This window comes from Callorhinus ursinus, unplaced genomic scaffold (genome assembly GCF_003265705.2).
Source record: "Callorhinus ursinus isolate GAN/ISIS: 27379988/994484 unplaced genomic scaffold, GSC_fseal_2.0 scaffold6, whole genome shotgun sequence".
NCBI classification, from domain to species: Eukaryota; Metazoa; Chordata; class Mammalia; order Carnivora; family Otariidae; genus Callorhinus; species Callorhinus ursinus.
In genome coordinates this window covers 64,519,077-64,537,956 of record NW_027397068.1, presented here as the reverse complement: position 1 = coordinate 64,537,956, position 18,880 = coordinate 64,519,077, and the positions used below count along the sequence as shown (strand labels likewise).

General features: G+C 44.0%; 1 protein-coding gene across 2 annotated transcripts; it reads right to left on the bottom strand.

Annotated features, from left to right (window-relative positions):
• Positions 1–681: 681 nt before the first annotated feature.
• On the bottom strand, positions 682–18,657 carry IYD (iodotyrosine deiodinase). 2 transcript variants are annotated; one of them, XM_025861502.2, is made up of 5 exons: positions 18,399–18,657; positions 9,446–9,637; positions 6,772–6,931; positions 2,959–3,115; positions 682–997 (listed from the first exon to the last, which is right to left on the bottom strand). In XM_025861502.2, the coding sequence occupies exons 1-5, from the start codon at positions 18,616–18,618 to the stop codon at positions 815–817; spliced, it is 912 nt and encodes a 303-aa protein (XP_025717287.2). In that variant the 5' UTR covers positions 18,619–18,657; the 3' UTR covers positions 682–814. The 2 variants fall into 2 exon arrangements, with proteins under 2 accessions (XP_025717287.2, XP_025717298.1); XM_025861513.2 differs by lacking the exon at positions 18,399–18,657 and having other exon boundaries at positions 9,514–9,637.
• Positions 18,658–18,880: the final 223 nt, after the last annotated feature.

Sequence of the window (18,880 nt, the reverse complement as noted above, 5' to 3'; positions counted from 1 at the left end):
ATGGTTACGGGTCAGAGTCACCTGCTCAAGCATGCACTCCTCTGTTCTGTGACTGTGATGTTTGAAGTATTTTGACAGTTACTTATTTTAAAAAGGGCAGGATATCCATGAAGTTCAGTAAAAGAGTAAATCTCAAAAGCACATCCTGGTCTAAAAGCCACCAGAAATCAGAAGGCAGAGGCTATATGATTAGTCTAAATTTAAATTCAAGAATGATCACATAGCTGAGTTCTCGGGCTACACGTTCTGATGACTCCTTCCTATCTACCAGCTTTTAAAAATGTAAGAGAAGGGAGCCTGGGTGGCTCAGTTGGTTGGGCGACTGCCTTCGGCTCAGGTCATGATCCTGGAGTCCCGGGATCGAGTCCCACATCGGGCTCCCTGCTCAGCGGGGAGTCTGCTTCTCCCTCAGACCCTCCCCCGTCTCATGCTCTCTCTCTCTGTCTCATTCTCTCTCAAATAACTAAATAAATAAAATCTTTAAAAAAATGTAAGAGAAAAAAATCACCAGCGACTTTTCTGGAACGATTTTAAAAACTTAAAAATCAGGGCCTGTTCTCTGTAAAAGGTTAATGCATTTCCAGAGTGGATGAGACATGGAAGTACCCAGTGCCCTCTTACTGTTTACGTTCACCTAATCACACTATGGGGAGCAGGGCTTCTCAGACTCCAAGGGCCCGATGACGTGGAAAGTTTCTTGAGTGGAGTGGCACGCTGGGGAGACCTAACACCCATGGAAAAAGCAACCTGCACACCCAAGAGGGACCAGAGTGGACCAGGCCATCGTCTGTCAGCATTCCTGACGGGCCTCTGCCTACAAGATCACCATGATCTGATCCAGAGGTTTTCGTGTGAGGTTGGGCACTGTGGCCTCTTTGCTGGGGTACCCCACAGGGAGCAGCATCAGCAGCTTTTCGTTTGTGGGGCGACCCAGGAGCGCCTTCAGCCGGGGGCCACAGTTGAGAGGAGTGGTAGTGACAGTCACCAGGCCTGCATTCTACAACAGGAGGGGAGAGAGTACATTGGCAAGTCAGTGGGCGAAGAAGTCACGGCTTTTCCTGTAGCCCGGGGACGTTCTGATCCCTATGAGGCCCACTTGTCCTTTCCCTGAAGCCTGGGCACCCCGGGCAATTGTATCTTGAACCTTACCTGCTCTCCTCAATCTCCCAGTCCCCACATTCTTTTGACCAAACGGTGAGAGGCTTCTTGAAGAAGAAAAATACTAGTCTTATTTTTCACCAATGGTTAAGAATTAGGAATGGTTATTTCATGGAAGGAAATGTAGGGAATCCAAATACCCCAAAGGAACGGCCCCACAACCAGGGAGTTCCTATGCTTATAAAGTCAACAATGGAGGCGGAATATCATCCCCAGCTGAAAATACCTATGTCCAATCACAGAAGACCCAGGGGCCCCGGGGATCCATTGGAAGTAGAGGAATTACTCCATCAGCTTCCCCCCAAGCCCCTCCAGATAACAAACACCTAGTCAAAATCATGTGCAGCTTCAAGATGCCTCCCGAGCTGACTATCTCCATCCCCCTACTTTCCCAACCGGAGGGTCACTGCTAAGCCTGAGCCAGGCAGAAGTTCTGGAGCTGACTTTGAGAGTCGTACAGGAGAAGCTCTTTGGCCTGGTGGTCATTACGGGGGGATCTGTGCAGGTGGGGGTTTCAGGAAGATTCTGCTTTCCTCCCTCACAAATAGGACCTACACTCAGAATTAGGCCTGAGGCGACGCTAGAGGGCAGCAAACTCGACACTAACGTGACGGGGCTGCCGACTCAGAGCTTGGGAAAACTGAACTCTGCATTTCTTCCAGCACCCTAAGATGAATGAACGGTGGGGCCATATGGTCCGACCTTGCACATCACTTCCTCTATTTAACTGCTCACAGAATCAGGAAGGAAATAAGATGTCACCTCCTCGAGGCCAACTTTTCAAGTAATCTAAAAGCGATTTTTTTTAAAGATTTTATTTATTTATCTGAGAGAGAGAGAATGAGAGAGAGAGAGAGCACATGAGAGGGGGGAGGGTCAGAGGGAGAAGCAGACTCCCCGCTGAGCAGGGAGCCCAATGCGGGACTCGATCCTGGGACTCCAGGATCATGACCTGAGCCGAAGGCAGTCGCTTAACCAACTGAGCCACCCAGGTGCCCTAAAAGCGATTTTCTCTTTTGTGTAACAATGACTATATTTTGCAAGGTGTTTCTGGCATGCATATTTTTCTTGAAGAAGCACGTAGGCTTTTAGAATTGACTGTCCCTTGAAAGTATGATCACTCGCTCTTATAATCTTGTTTGCTTCATTTGCCTTGTGTGTTTCCTGTCTCTCCACCAATGGACCCCAGTCCCCAGCGGAATGCACACACAGTTCACGAGGCAGCTATCCCTGGCACCCACCCCAGGGCCTGTCACACAGAAGGAGCTCAGAAACTATCGGCTGGGTGAATGAACTGAATCATGTAAAAGGTGTACCTCAATCCTGCTCTATTTCATGCTTAACATTGCTCCAGCTACTACATAGATGGGATTTTTTAAAGCACATAGACACCTTTCTCATGCAATACAATGTCAGTTCCACTCTCCAGGAAGAGCTCTATGATAGAGTCCTCTTTAGAGCTTTGTAATTCCATTGCCTCAGACAACAGTGAGCACGGCTAGGCAGTGTTTCCGCCAAAGCACTGGAAGCTTCCTGTCGTTACAGATGAAGGCAAATCCAGTGACTGTTTTTCTGAGCCTGAGTGACGTTACAAGTGAATTTCTGGAAGAATTCCAGCTTGTTGCACTATTAGACTCACCTATCCAGGTTTCCAGGGTGACTTTTTACATCAGAGCTGCCTTACTTAGGAATTCAACTTTAGGTGAACAACTTCCAGATGTCTGAAATGTGTGAATAAGGCCACTATTTGGCCCTCGAGTGTTGCTTCTCTCTTCGGGGCAGGGTGGGAGGGTAACATACCTGCAGAGCGGCCAGGAGGAAGCCGCAAGCAATGGAAACACTGATCTCATTGTAGTAGTGGACCTTTCTTTTGCCATTTGCAGCAAAACCATGTACTTGTTTGAAAATCAGAATCAGAATGGGAGCTGTGTCCAAGTACTCCTTAATCCAATTGGTTCTGAAGGGAAAAAAAGATAATTCCAGAGACTATTTGCTCTTAATGATTTTTCCCCCCTTTTTATAACATTAGCTTATTTATGTCTAAAATAAAAGCATTTTCTTGGGGCACCTGGGTGGCTCAGTCAGTTGAGCATCAACTCTTGGTTTCGGCTTAGGTCATGATCTCGGGGCCCTGGGATCAAGCCCCACGATGGTCGCTGTGCTCGGGGGGTAGGGGGGTGAGTCTGCTTGAGGATTTCTCTCCCTCTCCCTCTGCCCCTACCCCCCCTAAAATAAATAAATAAATCTTTACAAAAAATAAAATGAAAGAATTTTCTTGTCTTTTATATTTCAGTTGAAAAAGAGCAGAATTTTTGTTTGTGTCCTAACATATTTTTCTGTCCAGGGTCATTCAATCCAATAAACCTATGTTCATACGGGTATAGCATGGCAAGGCACATGAAATGCTGAAAGATAGAAAAATGGGTCCTATAACCCAGAGGGCAATATGTAAAATTTGGCAAACTAAAACCTGGCAAGTGGAATTAAAGAAATGTAAGTCAAGCGCATTAGGAGTCCTCCAAATTAAGTGTTGATAATTTTGAATAAGCAGATTAGAAGAACTTTTACAAATTTTCCCTTGAGGTGGGGCACTGAGGACCGGATGGAGAGGGGGCACTGGGGAGGGCATCCTAGTGAGTCGGTGAGTAAAGGCAGATTCAGGACAGAGGAGGCTTAATAGGCCAGGGAGTTTTCAGAAGCCTGTAGGCTGGAGGATGGGGTGCATGGTAGAGCATGGGTGGGCTGCTCCATACTTCATTTGGTAGGTAATGGAACGTGACTACAAGCTTCTGAGCAGAAGCATCATGGGATCAGGTCTATTTCTGAAAGAGGCAGACTGATGTGGGCAAGGGACCAGGAGAATTCGGGGAGGTGTAGAAGCTGGAGCTGATAGGTCTGGTACAGGAGCAAAGGAAAAGGGTGATGGTGAGGTTTCACCAAAATCACAGGGGCAGAGATAATAATGTTATCAGCCCAGCTGTGGAGAATAGGAAGGGATCTTTGTGGGAGTGGGAGATAATTCACGTGAGGTATAAATGTTAACTTTCAGTTTTTGCTTTCCAGCTATGGAGGATATCTTTCTCTGTTCCATTACCCTATCCCATACATTTGGCAAAACTTTTATTCCAGCACAGATACTCAAAGTAGTACTCATGCAATGCTGTATATTAGAATTTTTTTTAGGATACAGCTACATTAGGTCATTAATTAACAAGAGGTGATTTCATTTTAAGCCTAGTTATGCTTCACTGTTTTAAAACATACTAAACTCACTTGTGCAGTTTTCTGTGGTTCCTCTTACACTCTTAACTTCTACAGGTTACATTTCCAGAGCTACCTTACCATGCTTCAATCAGCTTACAGCTTCTCTGCCTTTTGGCTAAGATCAAGTGTAGAACCATGCTTCAATCAGTCACACTGGGCTATTATCAATCCTTTTCTCCTTACAAATGGGGAGAATGTTTATTGTTTACAAGAGGATAAATTCTGGAGCTGGCGAGTTTTGCCATGTTGGGCAACCTCCTGAATTTCCCATGTTTCAGTTCCTGCATATGTAAAGGGCACTATTAGACACTCACCCCATACAGCTATTGTGAGGGTGAGATCAGTCAAATAGATAAAGTACCTAGAACAGTACCTAACCTAGCACACTGATATGTGTGTGTTAGTATTATTACTACTAATATTATTTTACAATGAATAATTTAAAAAACATTTTAATGCAAGATGAAGATTAAGCAATTTACCTTGGTTCAAAGGCAGATTATTAATTTTCAATGATTTTTGTACTTTTATTTTTTTGCCTAGACATACATTAGTATCTAATATTTCTGGTTTGTTCAATTTTACAAGAATTTATTATGACATCACATTAAAGCTAATAAAAACACAGCAACAAAACCTACTAAGAGAAGGACAAGTAGCACCTTCTGCCTGGGGTGGAGGGCTGAAACCCGCAAACAGAAAAATATAAGATTTGACAAGTAGGTTGGACCCGGGTTGTATATTGGGTCTTTAATGACAGCTACGGGTTTCAAAGTGGACTCCAACAGGATGTCAGGACATATGCTCATTTGCAATTCAATTCAACAAACATTTATTCAGTTACCTACTATGCATCAGCACTAGGCTAGATGATATAATGTGACATTTTAGATTTGGACCCCTAGAGTTTGTACCTACTGCCTTCAGAGAAGGTCTATAAGCTTTCTAAAATATGGCCTATAACATGAGAAGAAAAGTAAACGAATAATTAAAATGCTATGTGATAAAATGGCCATTTTAGATGCACAGAAGCTGTATATTAGGTGCTTGGAGCACAGAGATGAGGGAGTGACTAATTCCGCCTTCGCTGCGGAGAGTGCCAGGGCCCAGCAGCATTTTGTAGGCACTGTGCGTGCAAAGAGCAGGACACCTAAGGGAAGGAGCTCAGCTTAACTTTTACCCATCTCATTTTTCCCCATGAACATGCAACAAGATTTTTATATTTATTATTAATATCCTGCACTAGTTCCAGAGTATGGCAACAAGTTACAACTTCATAAGGCATCAATTTAATAGGATTTAAATATCTTAGGAAAAATATGCCCTCTGGGGCCAAATAAATGAAACAGGCGTAGAGCCAAGAGGCCCTCTTCCCATCACCCAGCCCTGACTCCTGGATAAGAGGGTCCCGCTTCTCCCCAAGGCTGCAATCTCATTGCCCTTTCTTTCTTACGAGCTTGGGTCACACTGCGGTTTTGGATAACACCCCAGGACTGGCCACGGAAGGCCCACAGTTGAGAGCCAGAGGTGTGAATACCTCTGTATTCCAAGTGCCAATGACTAGAGCAAGCCTCCCTTCTCTGAAGTAAGAACCAACATCTCTGCCCACTGTCCCTCCTCACGCTCAGCCCCAGGGCTCCCCGGAGGGGAAGGGAAACGGCCTTTGTGCGGAAGGCAGTGTTTTGAGGACCCGGTAAATGACAAGGCTGAGTCCAAACAATTGAAAGTTACTTTTAACGACAAAAGTGACTGAGAAGTTAGGGAATGCTTCTGAGATATTATGAAGGATGACCGGCCCTCAGTGGGGAAGAGGACTCCACAAGTCACTGCTGGTTGCAGCTACTAAAGGAACTGACAACTTGCAGGACGTACCCTAATGCACAGAGGCACTGCGTTAAATCTAGCTACAATGAGTTTCACCACACTTCCTTCTGGGAGATAAGGAAGCCCGCACAGTGACTAATGCCTAATAGATATTACACTTGTATCTACTCTTACTAAGCATGTCCTAAAACTAAAGCCTGCTTAGTAATATCACTTGGAAGACAGTCTCACTTTAGCAAAGGTAATTTACTTCAGTCAAAGTCCTGAGAAATATCTCACAATCTCACATTCCAGATGGGAGAAAAGTGAAGTAAGTCCTCCACGTTTTGTTTACTATTACTTGGGTCAAAGCCCATTTATTTTCCAAAGATGCATATGGCACTTACTAGGTGCCATCATTGTTCTGCATGTTGGCAAATGTGCTTACATATTTAATTTTCATAATGAAGTAAATCCTAGACATTCCCATTTTACAGATGAGAACACCAAGCACAGAGAGGTTAATAACTCCATCAACTTTTGTACCTCAGCTTCTTCAGGTCTGTAACCCACTGGCGTCCCATCCGTTTCAAGTAGTTTACTTCCTCCTCCTCCTCAATGATCTCCCGAATCTTGTGCTTCATGTCCATGTCCTTCACAACCACAAAGGTCCAGGGCTCCGTGTGGGCCCCACTTGGGGCAGTTCCTATCATCCATTAAATTAAAATCAGAAATTAAAACACAGGAAAATGCAAGAAAGTTCATTAAGAATAAATATAATAGGGGCTCGTGGGTGGCTCAGTCGGTTGTCTTGTCTTCAGCTCAGGTCATGATCCCAGGGTCCTGGCATCGGTCCCATATCGGGTTCCCTGCTCAGCGGGGAGTCTGCTTCTGCCTCTGCCCCCACCCCAGCTCGTGCTCTCTCTCTCACTCGCTCTGTCTCAAATAAATAATATCTTTTTTTAAAAAGATATTATTTATTTATTTGAGAGAGAGAGACACACACAACAAGAGAGGGAACACAAGAAAGGGGAGTGGGAGAGGGAGAAGCAGGCTTCCTGCGAGGAGGGAGCCCGATGCGGGGCTCAATCCCAGGACCCTGAGATCACGACCTGAGCTGAAGGCAGATGCTTAACGACTGAGCCACCCAGGCGCCCCTAAATAAAATCTTTTAAAAAAAGAATAAATATAATAACTCACACTTGCTCAAAATGAAGTTAGATCACCTGGTGAACGAAGTTCTTGGCCGCAGATGCTGGTGTGTTGGTTTCATTCTGCATCACTTTAGGGGTAACAAACCAGCTAACTGAGGTCAAGAAGAATGGTTCTAGGGCTATGGGAATTTATCATCACTTCCGTAAAACATTCCTAAATAACTGTCCCATGACCATTAAGGGAATCCAGAAGGGAAGTTCTGACAGCCCAAATTGTCCCAAATGTTGTTTTGTTTTGATATTCTTGAAAAGGGATAAAGTCACGAAGCTAATTGAAGATGATAAAAATTTAAATGGTAAAATGGCTTTTAGGCACTTATGAAACGTCACTTAAGCATCTGACTCTTGATTTCGGCTCAGGTGTTGATCTTGGGGTCATGAGATCGAGTCCCACATCCAGCTCCACACTAAGCTTGAGGTTCTCTCTCTCCCTCTGCTCCTCTCCCCACTCAATCTCTCTCTCTCTCAAAACAAAACAAAATTCACCTTTAAAAAATAAATAAATAAATAAATAAATAAAACATTCATGAAAGGTAAAAAAAAAAAAAACCAAACCTATAAATGGTTTGGTACCTATATCAGAACTCTGAGTGTGGCACTGTGGAGTTTGTCCCCACTGCTGGGGACACATGAGATCTCCTGGCCCTGGGTGCTCAGTACACACAAGTCTGTCTTCAGCTCTCATGGGCTATGGGAACCCTCAGCCCACACTTGGGTCAGTCCCAGTATCCTGGGACAAGCTTCATAGTGCATCTCAGTGCCCAAGGAGCTTGAATTCTCTTTCAGATTCCAAACAGGGCCAGCTTCTGATGTGAGTCACCCTGCTGTCCTAGAGATGGCCTGCTGCTCCTGGCGAGAGACCACAGTGACCCATAGGTAGGATATTTCAGAAGGAACTATTCCTTTTTCCCTAGTGAGTAACTTAATGACATAATCTCTACACCAGCAGGGTCAGGACTGCCTGCTTGATGGGGCTCTTGTTTGCCCCCCACCACTCCCTGTGGTTGAGAGAGCATGACTGGATTGTGAGATGCAAGTCAAAAGCTAAACACAAAGCCCACATTTCTGAACAGAGTGATTCCAGTTCCCTTGGTACCTATGTTGTCTGTCCACTAAATATTTGTGTCACTACACATAAGAAATATATTGTTCCCTAATGTTTTCGATTATGCCAAATTTATCTGCACATCATATGTATACACACACACACACATATGGATACAGGCTTATACACAGAAGGAACTTAGGGACTGCTATAGTTAAATAAAAAACTAGCCAGGGCATTTGTATTCTTAACTGAAATAAAATGCTTTATTCTTGCTTCCTTTCAACTTGAGCAATGGATTCACAATGGCCATGTAATACTTTTTGCAAATGAACTTAATGTGATTTCTATAAGAATAATACTCCAATACTCTAATAATACTCAAATAGGGGGATCTGTCTTACATCTCCTCCCCCCTTTTTCTGTAATTCTTTTATTTTCCTTCATGGAGATGTCAATCTATGTTCAAAATGGGTTTGCTTTGCTTGTGGTTTACTTTGCAAATTCATATAGGTATATGTTGCTAGTTCATTAGAGAACAGTAGTAGAGCATTATGGTGTGTAATATAAAAAATTTGGTTCCAAAAAGAAATGCATAAATGTGAGTGTGTGTGTGTGCACGCGCGCGTGCATGTGTTTCAAGAGGAGGGGAAAGTAAGGGCATGTTTCTCTTCCGGTGTATAATAGTATGTTCAGAAATTTTAAATTTTAATAAAAGATCATAATATTCAGTAATTTCAGAAGTCTTAAACTGTTGTTACATCTACTCCCAGGAAGTTTGTAACAGTCAATAGTTTGTAGAAAGTGGAAATCATTATGTTTCTGGTAGCCAGTCAACAGCTGGGTAAGACATTAGAGATAAATGTTCACTCTAGGCTTTATTCACTGTGTTTGAAATTTATTGCTGCAGTATTGTCACTTGCAGCTGACATTCTCAAAGACACAATGTGCCCTTACAGACCTGCTGCTTTGATGACATTATCAATGACTTCCATGGGGACTTGCTCATTACTTATGAATCTGACAGACCGTCTTTTATTGAGAAGTTCATAAAATTCCTGGGATCGCTTAACCATTTCCTTTTCAGGATACCGGGTGTGGGAGAGTGGAATATGTTCAACATTTTCCTCTGAGTCTTGCCAGTCATCAGCATCTGCAAATACGAACAAGAAAGGCAGCAAATTAAATGATCTCTCTTGGTCAGGAAGGGGAGAAGAATATGCCACCCCAAAATATGCCTTTTTGGCATAAGGATTACATTGAGCTGATAATTTTTAAGAAACAACAGACACAAGAGAAGTTCTGAAAACCAGAGTGAAAGTTACCGTTTTGTAAGGAACATTTATTTTTATAGAGGATATCCCCATTCCTAAGCCTTCTGTGTACCAAGAAGTAAAGGATGATTCTCACAAGAAATTCTTATCAATGGAGAAGGTGGACTTAAATCTGCACAACAAGCTTACCCTTGTTTAAAACACTGTGCTCTTCTTGATAACCTCCCATAACTGGATCCTCCTCCCCCAACATCTTTCTTTTGATTTTAGTGGAAGATGGTAATTAAGGTGGTGGCTTGGGCCATTTCGGGGACTTACTCAATTTTCCTGGATCTGTCCCATGTATACAGGAGGTATACATGTTATTAAGCTCTTATTTTTTTCCCTCTTCTTAATCTGTCTTTTATTACGGGGTTGGAGGGGGGCTGTCTCAGCCAAGAAGCTAAAAAGGTAGAGGGAAAATTATTTTTCCTCCCCTACAGTCATAAGATGGCCAACAGGAAAAGGAAATAAACTTCTCAAAAATGTCTGCAAGATTATCATTTCAAAAGCATCAGGGAAAAATGAAAAGAATGAGTCCACAGAATCCTGAACTCTGATCTTGACTATTGGCTATCCAAGTTCCACACTGGTTAAAAATCAAGAAAAAGAAAATTTTACCTACACAAAGATGAAGAATGAAAATTTCTATTAATGGTGAACTGGTGTATTTGAAACAATATCCCACTAGCTGGAAACCACTAAGATCATGAAATAAAGTATCTTTAAGGTCTTTTAAAAAATCAACGAATTGCTGACAACATAGTAAGAAATTCCTAGGCCAAAACTGAAGAGAAATATGAGCCTGTAAGACAAGTAAGCAAAGAAGCCACATTTCCTTTGATAGTATTTGCCAATCTCTACATATTTGCACTTTTTTAAAATTTTTTCATTGTTATACATATTTGAATTTTTATTTTTATATTTTCAGGGGTTGTGGGGGACAAGAATCAAAGCCAGACCCACACACAGCGAGAAGGCTAATAAGCTGGGACCCCAAGATTACATCCTTAAAGAAAGCATGGATTATAAATATAACAGCCCCCAAGGGGTTATATCATTTGGTGGGTCCTGCCTCAAACTTGAACTTGGAATTAGGTGGTCCTGCCTGAAAATACCTCCATTGCCTAACAGAAGCAAATGCCAATATACAAGTAATTTTAACTACAATTACTAGCAACCCACCAAAAACAATCAAGCATAAAAAAACATTTTGAGCAAGAAACAACAGAGTTGATATTTAAAAATGTCTCCAAATATTGGAATTATCAGACTCAAAAGATAAAACAACTTTGATTACTAGGTTTAGAGGGAAAAAAACACAAACTTATATAAATCTGCAGGGTACAGGAAAAGATAAAAGTGACACAGAAAATATGAAAAAATAAACTTCTAGAACTGAAAAATAAAATAATAGAATAAAGAACTTAATTTATGGATTTAAAGCTGGATATACATACCTAAAGAAAAAATTAGTGAACTGGAAGATAACTCAGAAGAAAATATCTGGAATGGAGCAAGGAGAAAGCAACATATAAGCAACATAAAACAAAGCAGGGTGAGGTGTATATTGGAGGGAGACAAAAGTGAAGGAGGAAGAACCATCGAGAAGCCACTGCAATAGCCAGGGTGTGATAATGTTGGCCCAGACTAGGTGTGCAACAAAAGAATGACAAATTCTTGGAGCATCTTGGAGACACAAATGATGAGACCTGCTGAAGTGTGTGGCTGGAGTGGTGGGAGAGAGGGACTAAGGATGAGACTCAGGTGGTGGGCTTTAGCACCTGGGGAGACCATGGGACCACCTACTGAGATAGAGGATGAGCAATGGACCATCTGGGGGAAGTAGAGGTAGGAATCACCAGTCCATCACATTTGAGATGCTTGTGAGTTGTTGAGGTAGAGATGTCTAGTGTGAAAGTAAAAGTCTGATTCCAGAAGGTGGGATGTCACTTTGGGTACCCTCACATAAAGATGAGAATGATAACAGGAACAGAAGGAAGAGAACAAGAGAATCCAGTGCCTGGCCCTGAGGGTCTGGAACATTCCAGGCGGAATTCAGGTAGAGGATTAACTTTCTCCTTCACTCACATGCACACACTTCACTCCTAGGTCTCTGAGGACTGACTGGGGAGGGGGAAGGCAAGAGGGAATGACTGAAAACCTCGATGGCAATACCACGTCGGCAAGTACCATGGTTTGCTCATCGCTGTTAGTGAGAAAATTCCTTATACATTTTACTAGCCAGGGAAGTTTGGGCCCAAACTGTACACATTTAATGAGAAGGCCCAGTTACTCATTAAAAGGAAGTGGGTGTGATCGGGGAGTGGCAGCAAACACCTATCAGTTTTCTAGTGATCAATTCTGAACCAAAGCCAGGTGTCATCAATATCAACCTTGAACTTATCAAATATGTCAATAAAGACTTTCAACACCAGTGATAACTTCTATATAATTTGTTATGAAGTCTGACAACCTCTGTCCTTAGTAGGCAGTAAATGAGCAAATGCATGAAATGCCTCATTAACTGTTTGAAAGGTAAGTTACCAACTCTTAATATCCATTCAGCATTTGTATAGGCTAAAGGCAGCCTAGGTGCATGACTTGGCAGTTTCTGCAGCTTCTAAAGTCCAAGGTAAGCGTTCCCACTGTAGCAGAATGAAGCGGCTACTGCCTGAACGTTATCACTGAGCAGGGCAGACAAATGGCCTGATCAATGCTGGGTTGGATTCTCCTGAAAGACTTGCTCTTCCTGGAGCTTCTCCCAGAGCAGAAGGTCTGCATCTTGCCTGGGGAAAGGGGGAAGGCAGAGCCAGACTTGGAGAGAAAGAACCCAGGGAACAGCAGGGCAGTGAACCAATACCAAAGGTCCCTTTCTCCTTCCCCTTGACCTTCTGACTGCCCCAAGAGGAAAGAGAACAGCCTCTGTAAACTAGTCATTCTGCCTCCACGCTAGACGAGCCAAGCCACTCTGAGGGATTCATTCAAGCATAAAACCCATGTATTTCAAAACAAACGTGTGCTATTATGGTCCACTTTTTGCTATAAATCTGTGCTGCCACATTTGGGATTTACTATTGGCACCAAGAACAACTCTCCTTTTATCATTGCTTTAATGCCAAGGAACCCTAAACTGCACCACAATTAGGTTTCACAGCCAGGAAGTTCTAGGCCACGTGTATTCCCTAATGTTTAACACAAAGGTGGGTTTTTTTCACTGCATCTCTATAGAAGTTGCTTTTGTGTTTTTGCAGTTCTATTTCAAAATCTTTGCAAATGAGCCAAATTTTCTAGCTATGAAGCTAAAAGGCCAATTTGTGTCATGTCATCCTTGTTCCCTCCTCAGAATTTTGGGGAATGTGGAGGAGCAATATTAATAAGGCTGAGGGTGATGCAGCTCTTGCAGGAGACAGATTCTGAAGGTGGGGACGGAGCAAGGTCAGAGCTCAACCCCTGCCCTGAGGACACCTCCTTCCCACCTGCCTCAGCCCTCACTCTGTTTCCACATGGGCCTGTCAGTCATTTGACTCACTGCAGTATATTTCACTAGCAGCTCCTGTGGTGTGAGGGGGCTGGGGAGTTTGGGGGGAGTTCAGATGGAAAGTTCTTGAATAGAGCAATGCTATTGTAGTGGCTCAGGGCAGGCTGCCCCAAAAGGTGCCACCATGGCATATTGATTATTCTGAACTGAAGCTACTTGGGAAATAGCCGGTACAAGAAGGACACTCTGCCCCTCCCCTGTCCCCCTGAAAGCAGGAAATAGATCTCTCATGAAAGGTACTCTCCCTGTACTAGAAAGTAGAGAGAGACCCTTATCACCAGAGACAGGGACTTTAGAGCCAAAAGAAAAGCTGTATAAACAAATCTTGTTACTTTTTACTAATCTACTACCTCAGCCCAAATTCTGTTTAGAATTCCTTCCTAATTGAAGCTCTTGAGCATTTTTTTCTCTGTCCTATCAACTCCTCACAAATTTGTTGTCTCTCTCTAGAATGTATAAAATCTGCCTGCCTTGGTCATTTCTTTGGGTCTCAATTTTATCATTGGGTCTCTGTGCACACGTAATTAATTGTGTTTTTTTTTTCTTCTATTAATCTGGCTCATGTCAATTTAATTCTTAGACCAGCTTGAAGAACCTTGAAGGGTAGAGAGAAATTTTTCTTCCCCAGTGTTATCCTGTATGAATTTGACAGAATTTCTTTCTGAGCTCCATCATCTCTTGTGTTATCCGGAGTGCCCTTCCCTGCTCCTCCCCGCAACCCTGCGTTGATCCTTACTCTCCCCTAGGACCCACCCAGGCTTGATCTCAAAGACAATGTCTCCATTCAAGTCCTTTCCCTTTGCTAATTTTCTGTCATCTGAGTTTACCTGTCCTTTGCCCTAAAATTTTAAGGCTTTGTAAGAGTCTTGGTAAACCAACCTCTTAAAATCAACCATGTAAAAGTATTAATGGCTGTGTGTATATGCGTGTGTGTTTGTGTGTGTGTGTCAAAGGATAATGAAATAAAAAGACAAAGCCAGATTTATTGCTTCCTATAGCAAAGGAGAGTCTCTGTGAACCCAGTAAATGCTGTTGACCTTTTATAGCATTTTTGATAGTGGTGTGCTAATAAACCAGCTCTAGGAGGGGGTGGGGGAGCCTGACTGATAGCACTTGCCAATTTCCATTGTGGCCTGACTTCAAGTTGATGATTCAAAAATGGCCCACAAAATTCCTGAATATTTAACAATCGGTTCTTGCTTCTTCCATTGGCTAACTATACAGCACACCACTTGGTTGGGAAGCTTGGAGTCCAGGGATTGGTGGACTCCCAGAAATGTAATAGGATTAATACCATCTATAGGGAGAGCGTTACTTGTTTGAAACTGTTGTTGATTGGTTGGTACTGAAGTGAATTCATCCCTGATTGGCTGGCTTTCAGAAGCAAGAAACTGTCACTGATTGGTCTGCTTGCTAAGCTTTTACTGAGGTGAGTTGTCATTGATCTATTGAACAGATCTGAAACCGGTTCTGACAGCTGCTTATTACCTCGGTTACCTAAAAAGATGTCCTTTCCCAAGTCTGTGGGAACATTTTAATTCTCGGGGTTACCTACATTAGATGATTTTAACATAAGCCTTTTTTTTTTTAATGGCCAACCACAAACCTTGAGGATGTTTATTATCTCTACATATATATATACAAATATATCATATAAATATATATATACACACAGGGATGTATTAATTTGTGTGTGAAATTTATAAAATCATACACATACACATACATGCATATCTATGTACATATATCTACGCTTACCACTGAGCACTTTCCTAACACACGGTTTTCCCTTGCTTCTGTCCCCCACTGCCTTTCCTGCCTTCCATTGGTATGATTGAGTTTTCTCCATTTTATCTTTTCTCACCTGGAAGTTACACAGTGTATTAGGTTAAACTATATGAAATTGCTAACACAAGCCTTTCTTAGTAGGCATTGGACAATCTGGGACAACCAACATTTTAATTAGGACAATAGTTTTTGGATGGTCAGTAAAGTTAAGTGAAGACAAATTTCTACCAACATTAAAACAAACATATCTTGATGAGATGTGTTCCCTATATCTTTTTCTCTTATTTCCATTTCCGTAAGCTTCCATGAATCAGGCCTCACTAGAATATGTTTGTGCAGGATTTTTGCCTCATTTTAGGGAGACAATCTAAGATTTTCTCTTTGTCATCTCTCCTCCTTAGACTGCTGCTACAGTTAAACAGGAAACTGAAAATACTAACAGAACACATGTTTGACCGTCCCCAAAGGAAGTCTGTGCCTGATGTCTAGTAAGCATGGCCACTCTGCACCCCTCCCGCATTCCCCAAGCTGCCCACACACATGCTGATTCTCTGGTCTACGAACCTGGAGTAGGAATTCTTTGTGAGCCAAAGCCGGAGGAATTTGGATTGGTACCTATTATTTTCCTTAACTCACACTAGGAGGGCCTAAATACTTATTTTATTGTTTTGTCTCTTATAATTAACTTTCAACATGGTTTGAATCTGGTATCCATTTGCTGTCATCAAAAGCTTCTCCATGTTTCTTCAGTAATGGAATCCTTTCTCTTATACCCCTTATACACCCCCCCCCCCCCCCTCAGTCCCCTCTAAACCTGTTGTTGGTCCTGGTACAGTGAATCCTCTCTTGGACTGTGTCCACCCTTCCAGGGGTTAGGAGCAGGGACTTGGGTGGCAGAGAAGCCTGGGTTTAAATGTTGCTTCTCACCGATCATCCATGTGACCTCAGCAGGTATCACTTAAGTGAACAACAAAAATTCCAACGAGAGACTGAACTGTAACATTCAGAGCAGAGGTGCCCATGGCTGCTGGGGAGGCCACTAAACGTTCAATTTATTCTTCTGTGTGAGGAACAGAGAAAAAAGAGGCAGAGGATTTGGCAAGAATGAATAAGCACGCAGAGAACAGAACCAGACAGGGCCACACAGCTTTGTTCTGTGTTCCCAACCTTCAGGCCCAGCCCCCGGTCCCTGGTTCCCCACCACCCTTACCAATCCCTCTCTTATCCCCCAAACTCTTAAATTCCGGGGTCTTTCCTCAATGCACACTACCTCTGATCTCTTGGGGCATTTTTAAGCCTGCTGGTCTTCTGCTGCCTCTGTTCTAGGTTATTCTCCTAGTAGAAAGGCAGCCCAGCGCCTGGTTGTGTATCTGGACTCCAGAACAGACTGCCTGGGTCCTGGCTCTACTACTACCTGCTTGGGCAGGTCACTTAGCATAGTTGAGCCCCAGTCTCCCTATCTGTAATGTGGGATAATAATAGTGCCCACCTTGCTGTGGTGACGTGAAGACTGAGTGGTTTACTCTACATCAAATGTGATGCTGAGTGGACACAGCCAGTGTCTATAAGAGCCTGTCGTTGTCATTTTCCTAGAGCTCCTTCCCCAGGTGGTCTTCTCCGTGGTCCCTCTTCTCTGCAGGTGCCCAGCTTATTCTCAGTCTTCTTGCCAACAACATCCCCTTAGGGAATTCATCAGTTTTCCACGTTTCAAGTATCACCCCGTGCTGGTAAGCATCCAATCAATATCTGTGGATCCCTCACCTGGCCCGCCTTTCCCTGTCTGCTTAGCTGTGTTATCTTCTCAAATCCAACACGTCTTTGTGGACGTCCAACATCTTCTTTGTGGGTCCTCCCCCCTCCCCCACGTATGATGGTGTCTTTCCGCCTGTCCCTGCCTCCAGCTCTCATCCTCTCCTTCTCCCCATAGCCAATGTATTACCAAACCCCGTTGTTCTTCCTTGAACTTTGCCCCAACTCACTCCTTCCTCTGTGTTCCCACAGCCACTTCTGCGTTCCCATGGCCACCACCACCCAGGCCATCCTTACCAGGACAGACCATCACACAACGTCATAACGGATGTCCCTTTGTTCAAGAAAAGTGCTTCTCGACTTGCCATCTGGGTGGGATGTCCTTCAGTGAAAGAGTGAGAGGCAGGCCTGCTAAGAGGCTGCCTGGGCTTGAATCCTATGCAGTACATTTAGCATTGCTGGCTCCCAGCACTGAGTGCCAGCTGTATACCCCAGCCCCCAGTCCCGAGACGAGAGCAACTCAGAGCAGGTGTGCACAGACATGCACACAGGCGCACCAACACACCTCCACACCGTCCAGGTGGCCTCTTCTGGGGGCGGGGGGCGTCATGAGTCCAGCTGAGAATCACTGAGCCTCTTCCAAATTGAATCCATCCCACAAACCACAAACCCACCTCAGACGTACCTCAAATACTGATCACTCAAGCCTCCTTAAGAACGTCTCCTTTCCTGCCTGCTCCCTCACCACCTCTTCATCCTCAGGCCAGCCATGACTGCTGGGCCCACGCTCACCACCCCAATTCACTTTCACCCGTCCTCCCCCCCCACTGCAGTCCTCCTGTCTTCTCAGCATCTTTCCCAGGGGCTCTATCCCTGCTCTTATGCTCTTTCTGCTCCTTTCGCCTGAGATGCCTCCTAACCATAGCTACTCATGTCCTATTAATCAGCCAGGCCTGACTGTCCTTTCCCTGCACCCCCACCATGCCCCTATGCCTCCTTGAAACCCCTGATGATCAGTCTGGCCCTTCGTTCCTCCCGAATTTTGCCTGTTTTTTGCCTTGTCCGCTAAATTGGACACCCAGCTTTGAGGACACAGCCAACTGGACTCTAACCCACAGGGTCTGGCACAAGGAAGGGTAGTGAGCGCCTGGACCAATGCCACTTTTTACATTTCCAAGTCCTTGATTCAGACCTGACCACTTCCCCCATGGCTACCAGCAGCCGGGGATGTGCCCCTTCAGAAAGATTTTACAGCCAGAACAGGATTGGGGTCAGGGAAAATGGCAGCCCCTCAACAGCTCTTCGCTGACTCTTTATCCAGAAATCAAGGGGGGGTTGGTGTCCGCAGGTGCCAAGCTGGCCACCTGAGAGAAATGGTCTGTCTCTGTCACACACTCATTTGCACAGCAGAGGCAGCTGATGAAGCTGTCCCGAGTGTTTCCTCCTCTCCATAAGCCCTGCTATCAACTGGCGCTCATCAAAACAACGCAGAAGGTGGGAGCTAAGCAGCTTTGTATGCTTACCTTCTTCCGCGGGGTGGAGGTCAGAGCTGTCTTTTAGGTCCTCATCCACCCAGGGACGAGCCTCGGCCCTGGCTCTCCTCTCCTCTTTCCTTCTCTCGATGTTTCCATCAGCATTTTTAAAAATCCAGGCAATCAAAATGCAGACAACTGCTACCAAGACTGGAGTCAGGCAAAACATGGTCGTAAGACTGACTCTGAACGGGGCGCACTCTTCCCACATGGTATTTAAACAAACAGAGCCAGGAACGACGAACGCTGGGGGATGGGATGAGGGAAGAGAGCCGTGTGCCGCCATGGGAGGAACCCGGTGAACTCTCTGACTCTAGGAGGACTTTGTAAAGAAGCAAAGATCACGGCGTGTGCATTCAGGGTGAGTTGTGGGTTTGGTAATGCACAGGTGCATCCACTTTTTAAAATTGTGCTCAATCAATATATTCCTAGACAATAATTGCCGGGATCTGAGTAAACACTTTAATGCACCA

Excerpts from the sequence above, each read along its gene's own strand:
- IYD (XM_025861502.2), bottom strand. The coding sequence starts at position 18,618 with ATGTGGGAAGAGTGCGCCCCGTTCAGAGTCAGTCTTACGACCATGTTT. Across the intron at positions 9,638-18,398 it reads CCTCCACCCCGCGGAAGAAG|ATGCTGATGACTGGCAAGAC; the intron begins GTAAGCATACAA and ends TCGTATTTGCAG. Across the intron at positions 998-2,958 it reads TCCTCCTGGCCGCTCTGCAG|AATGCAGGCCTGGTGACTGT; the intron begins GTATGTTACCCT and ends CTCCTGTTGTAG.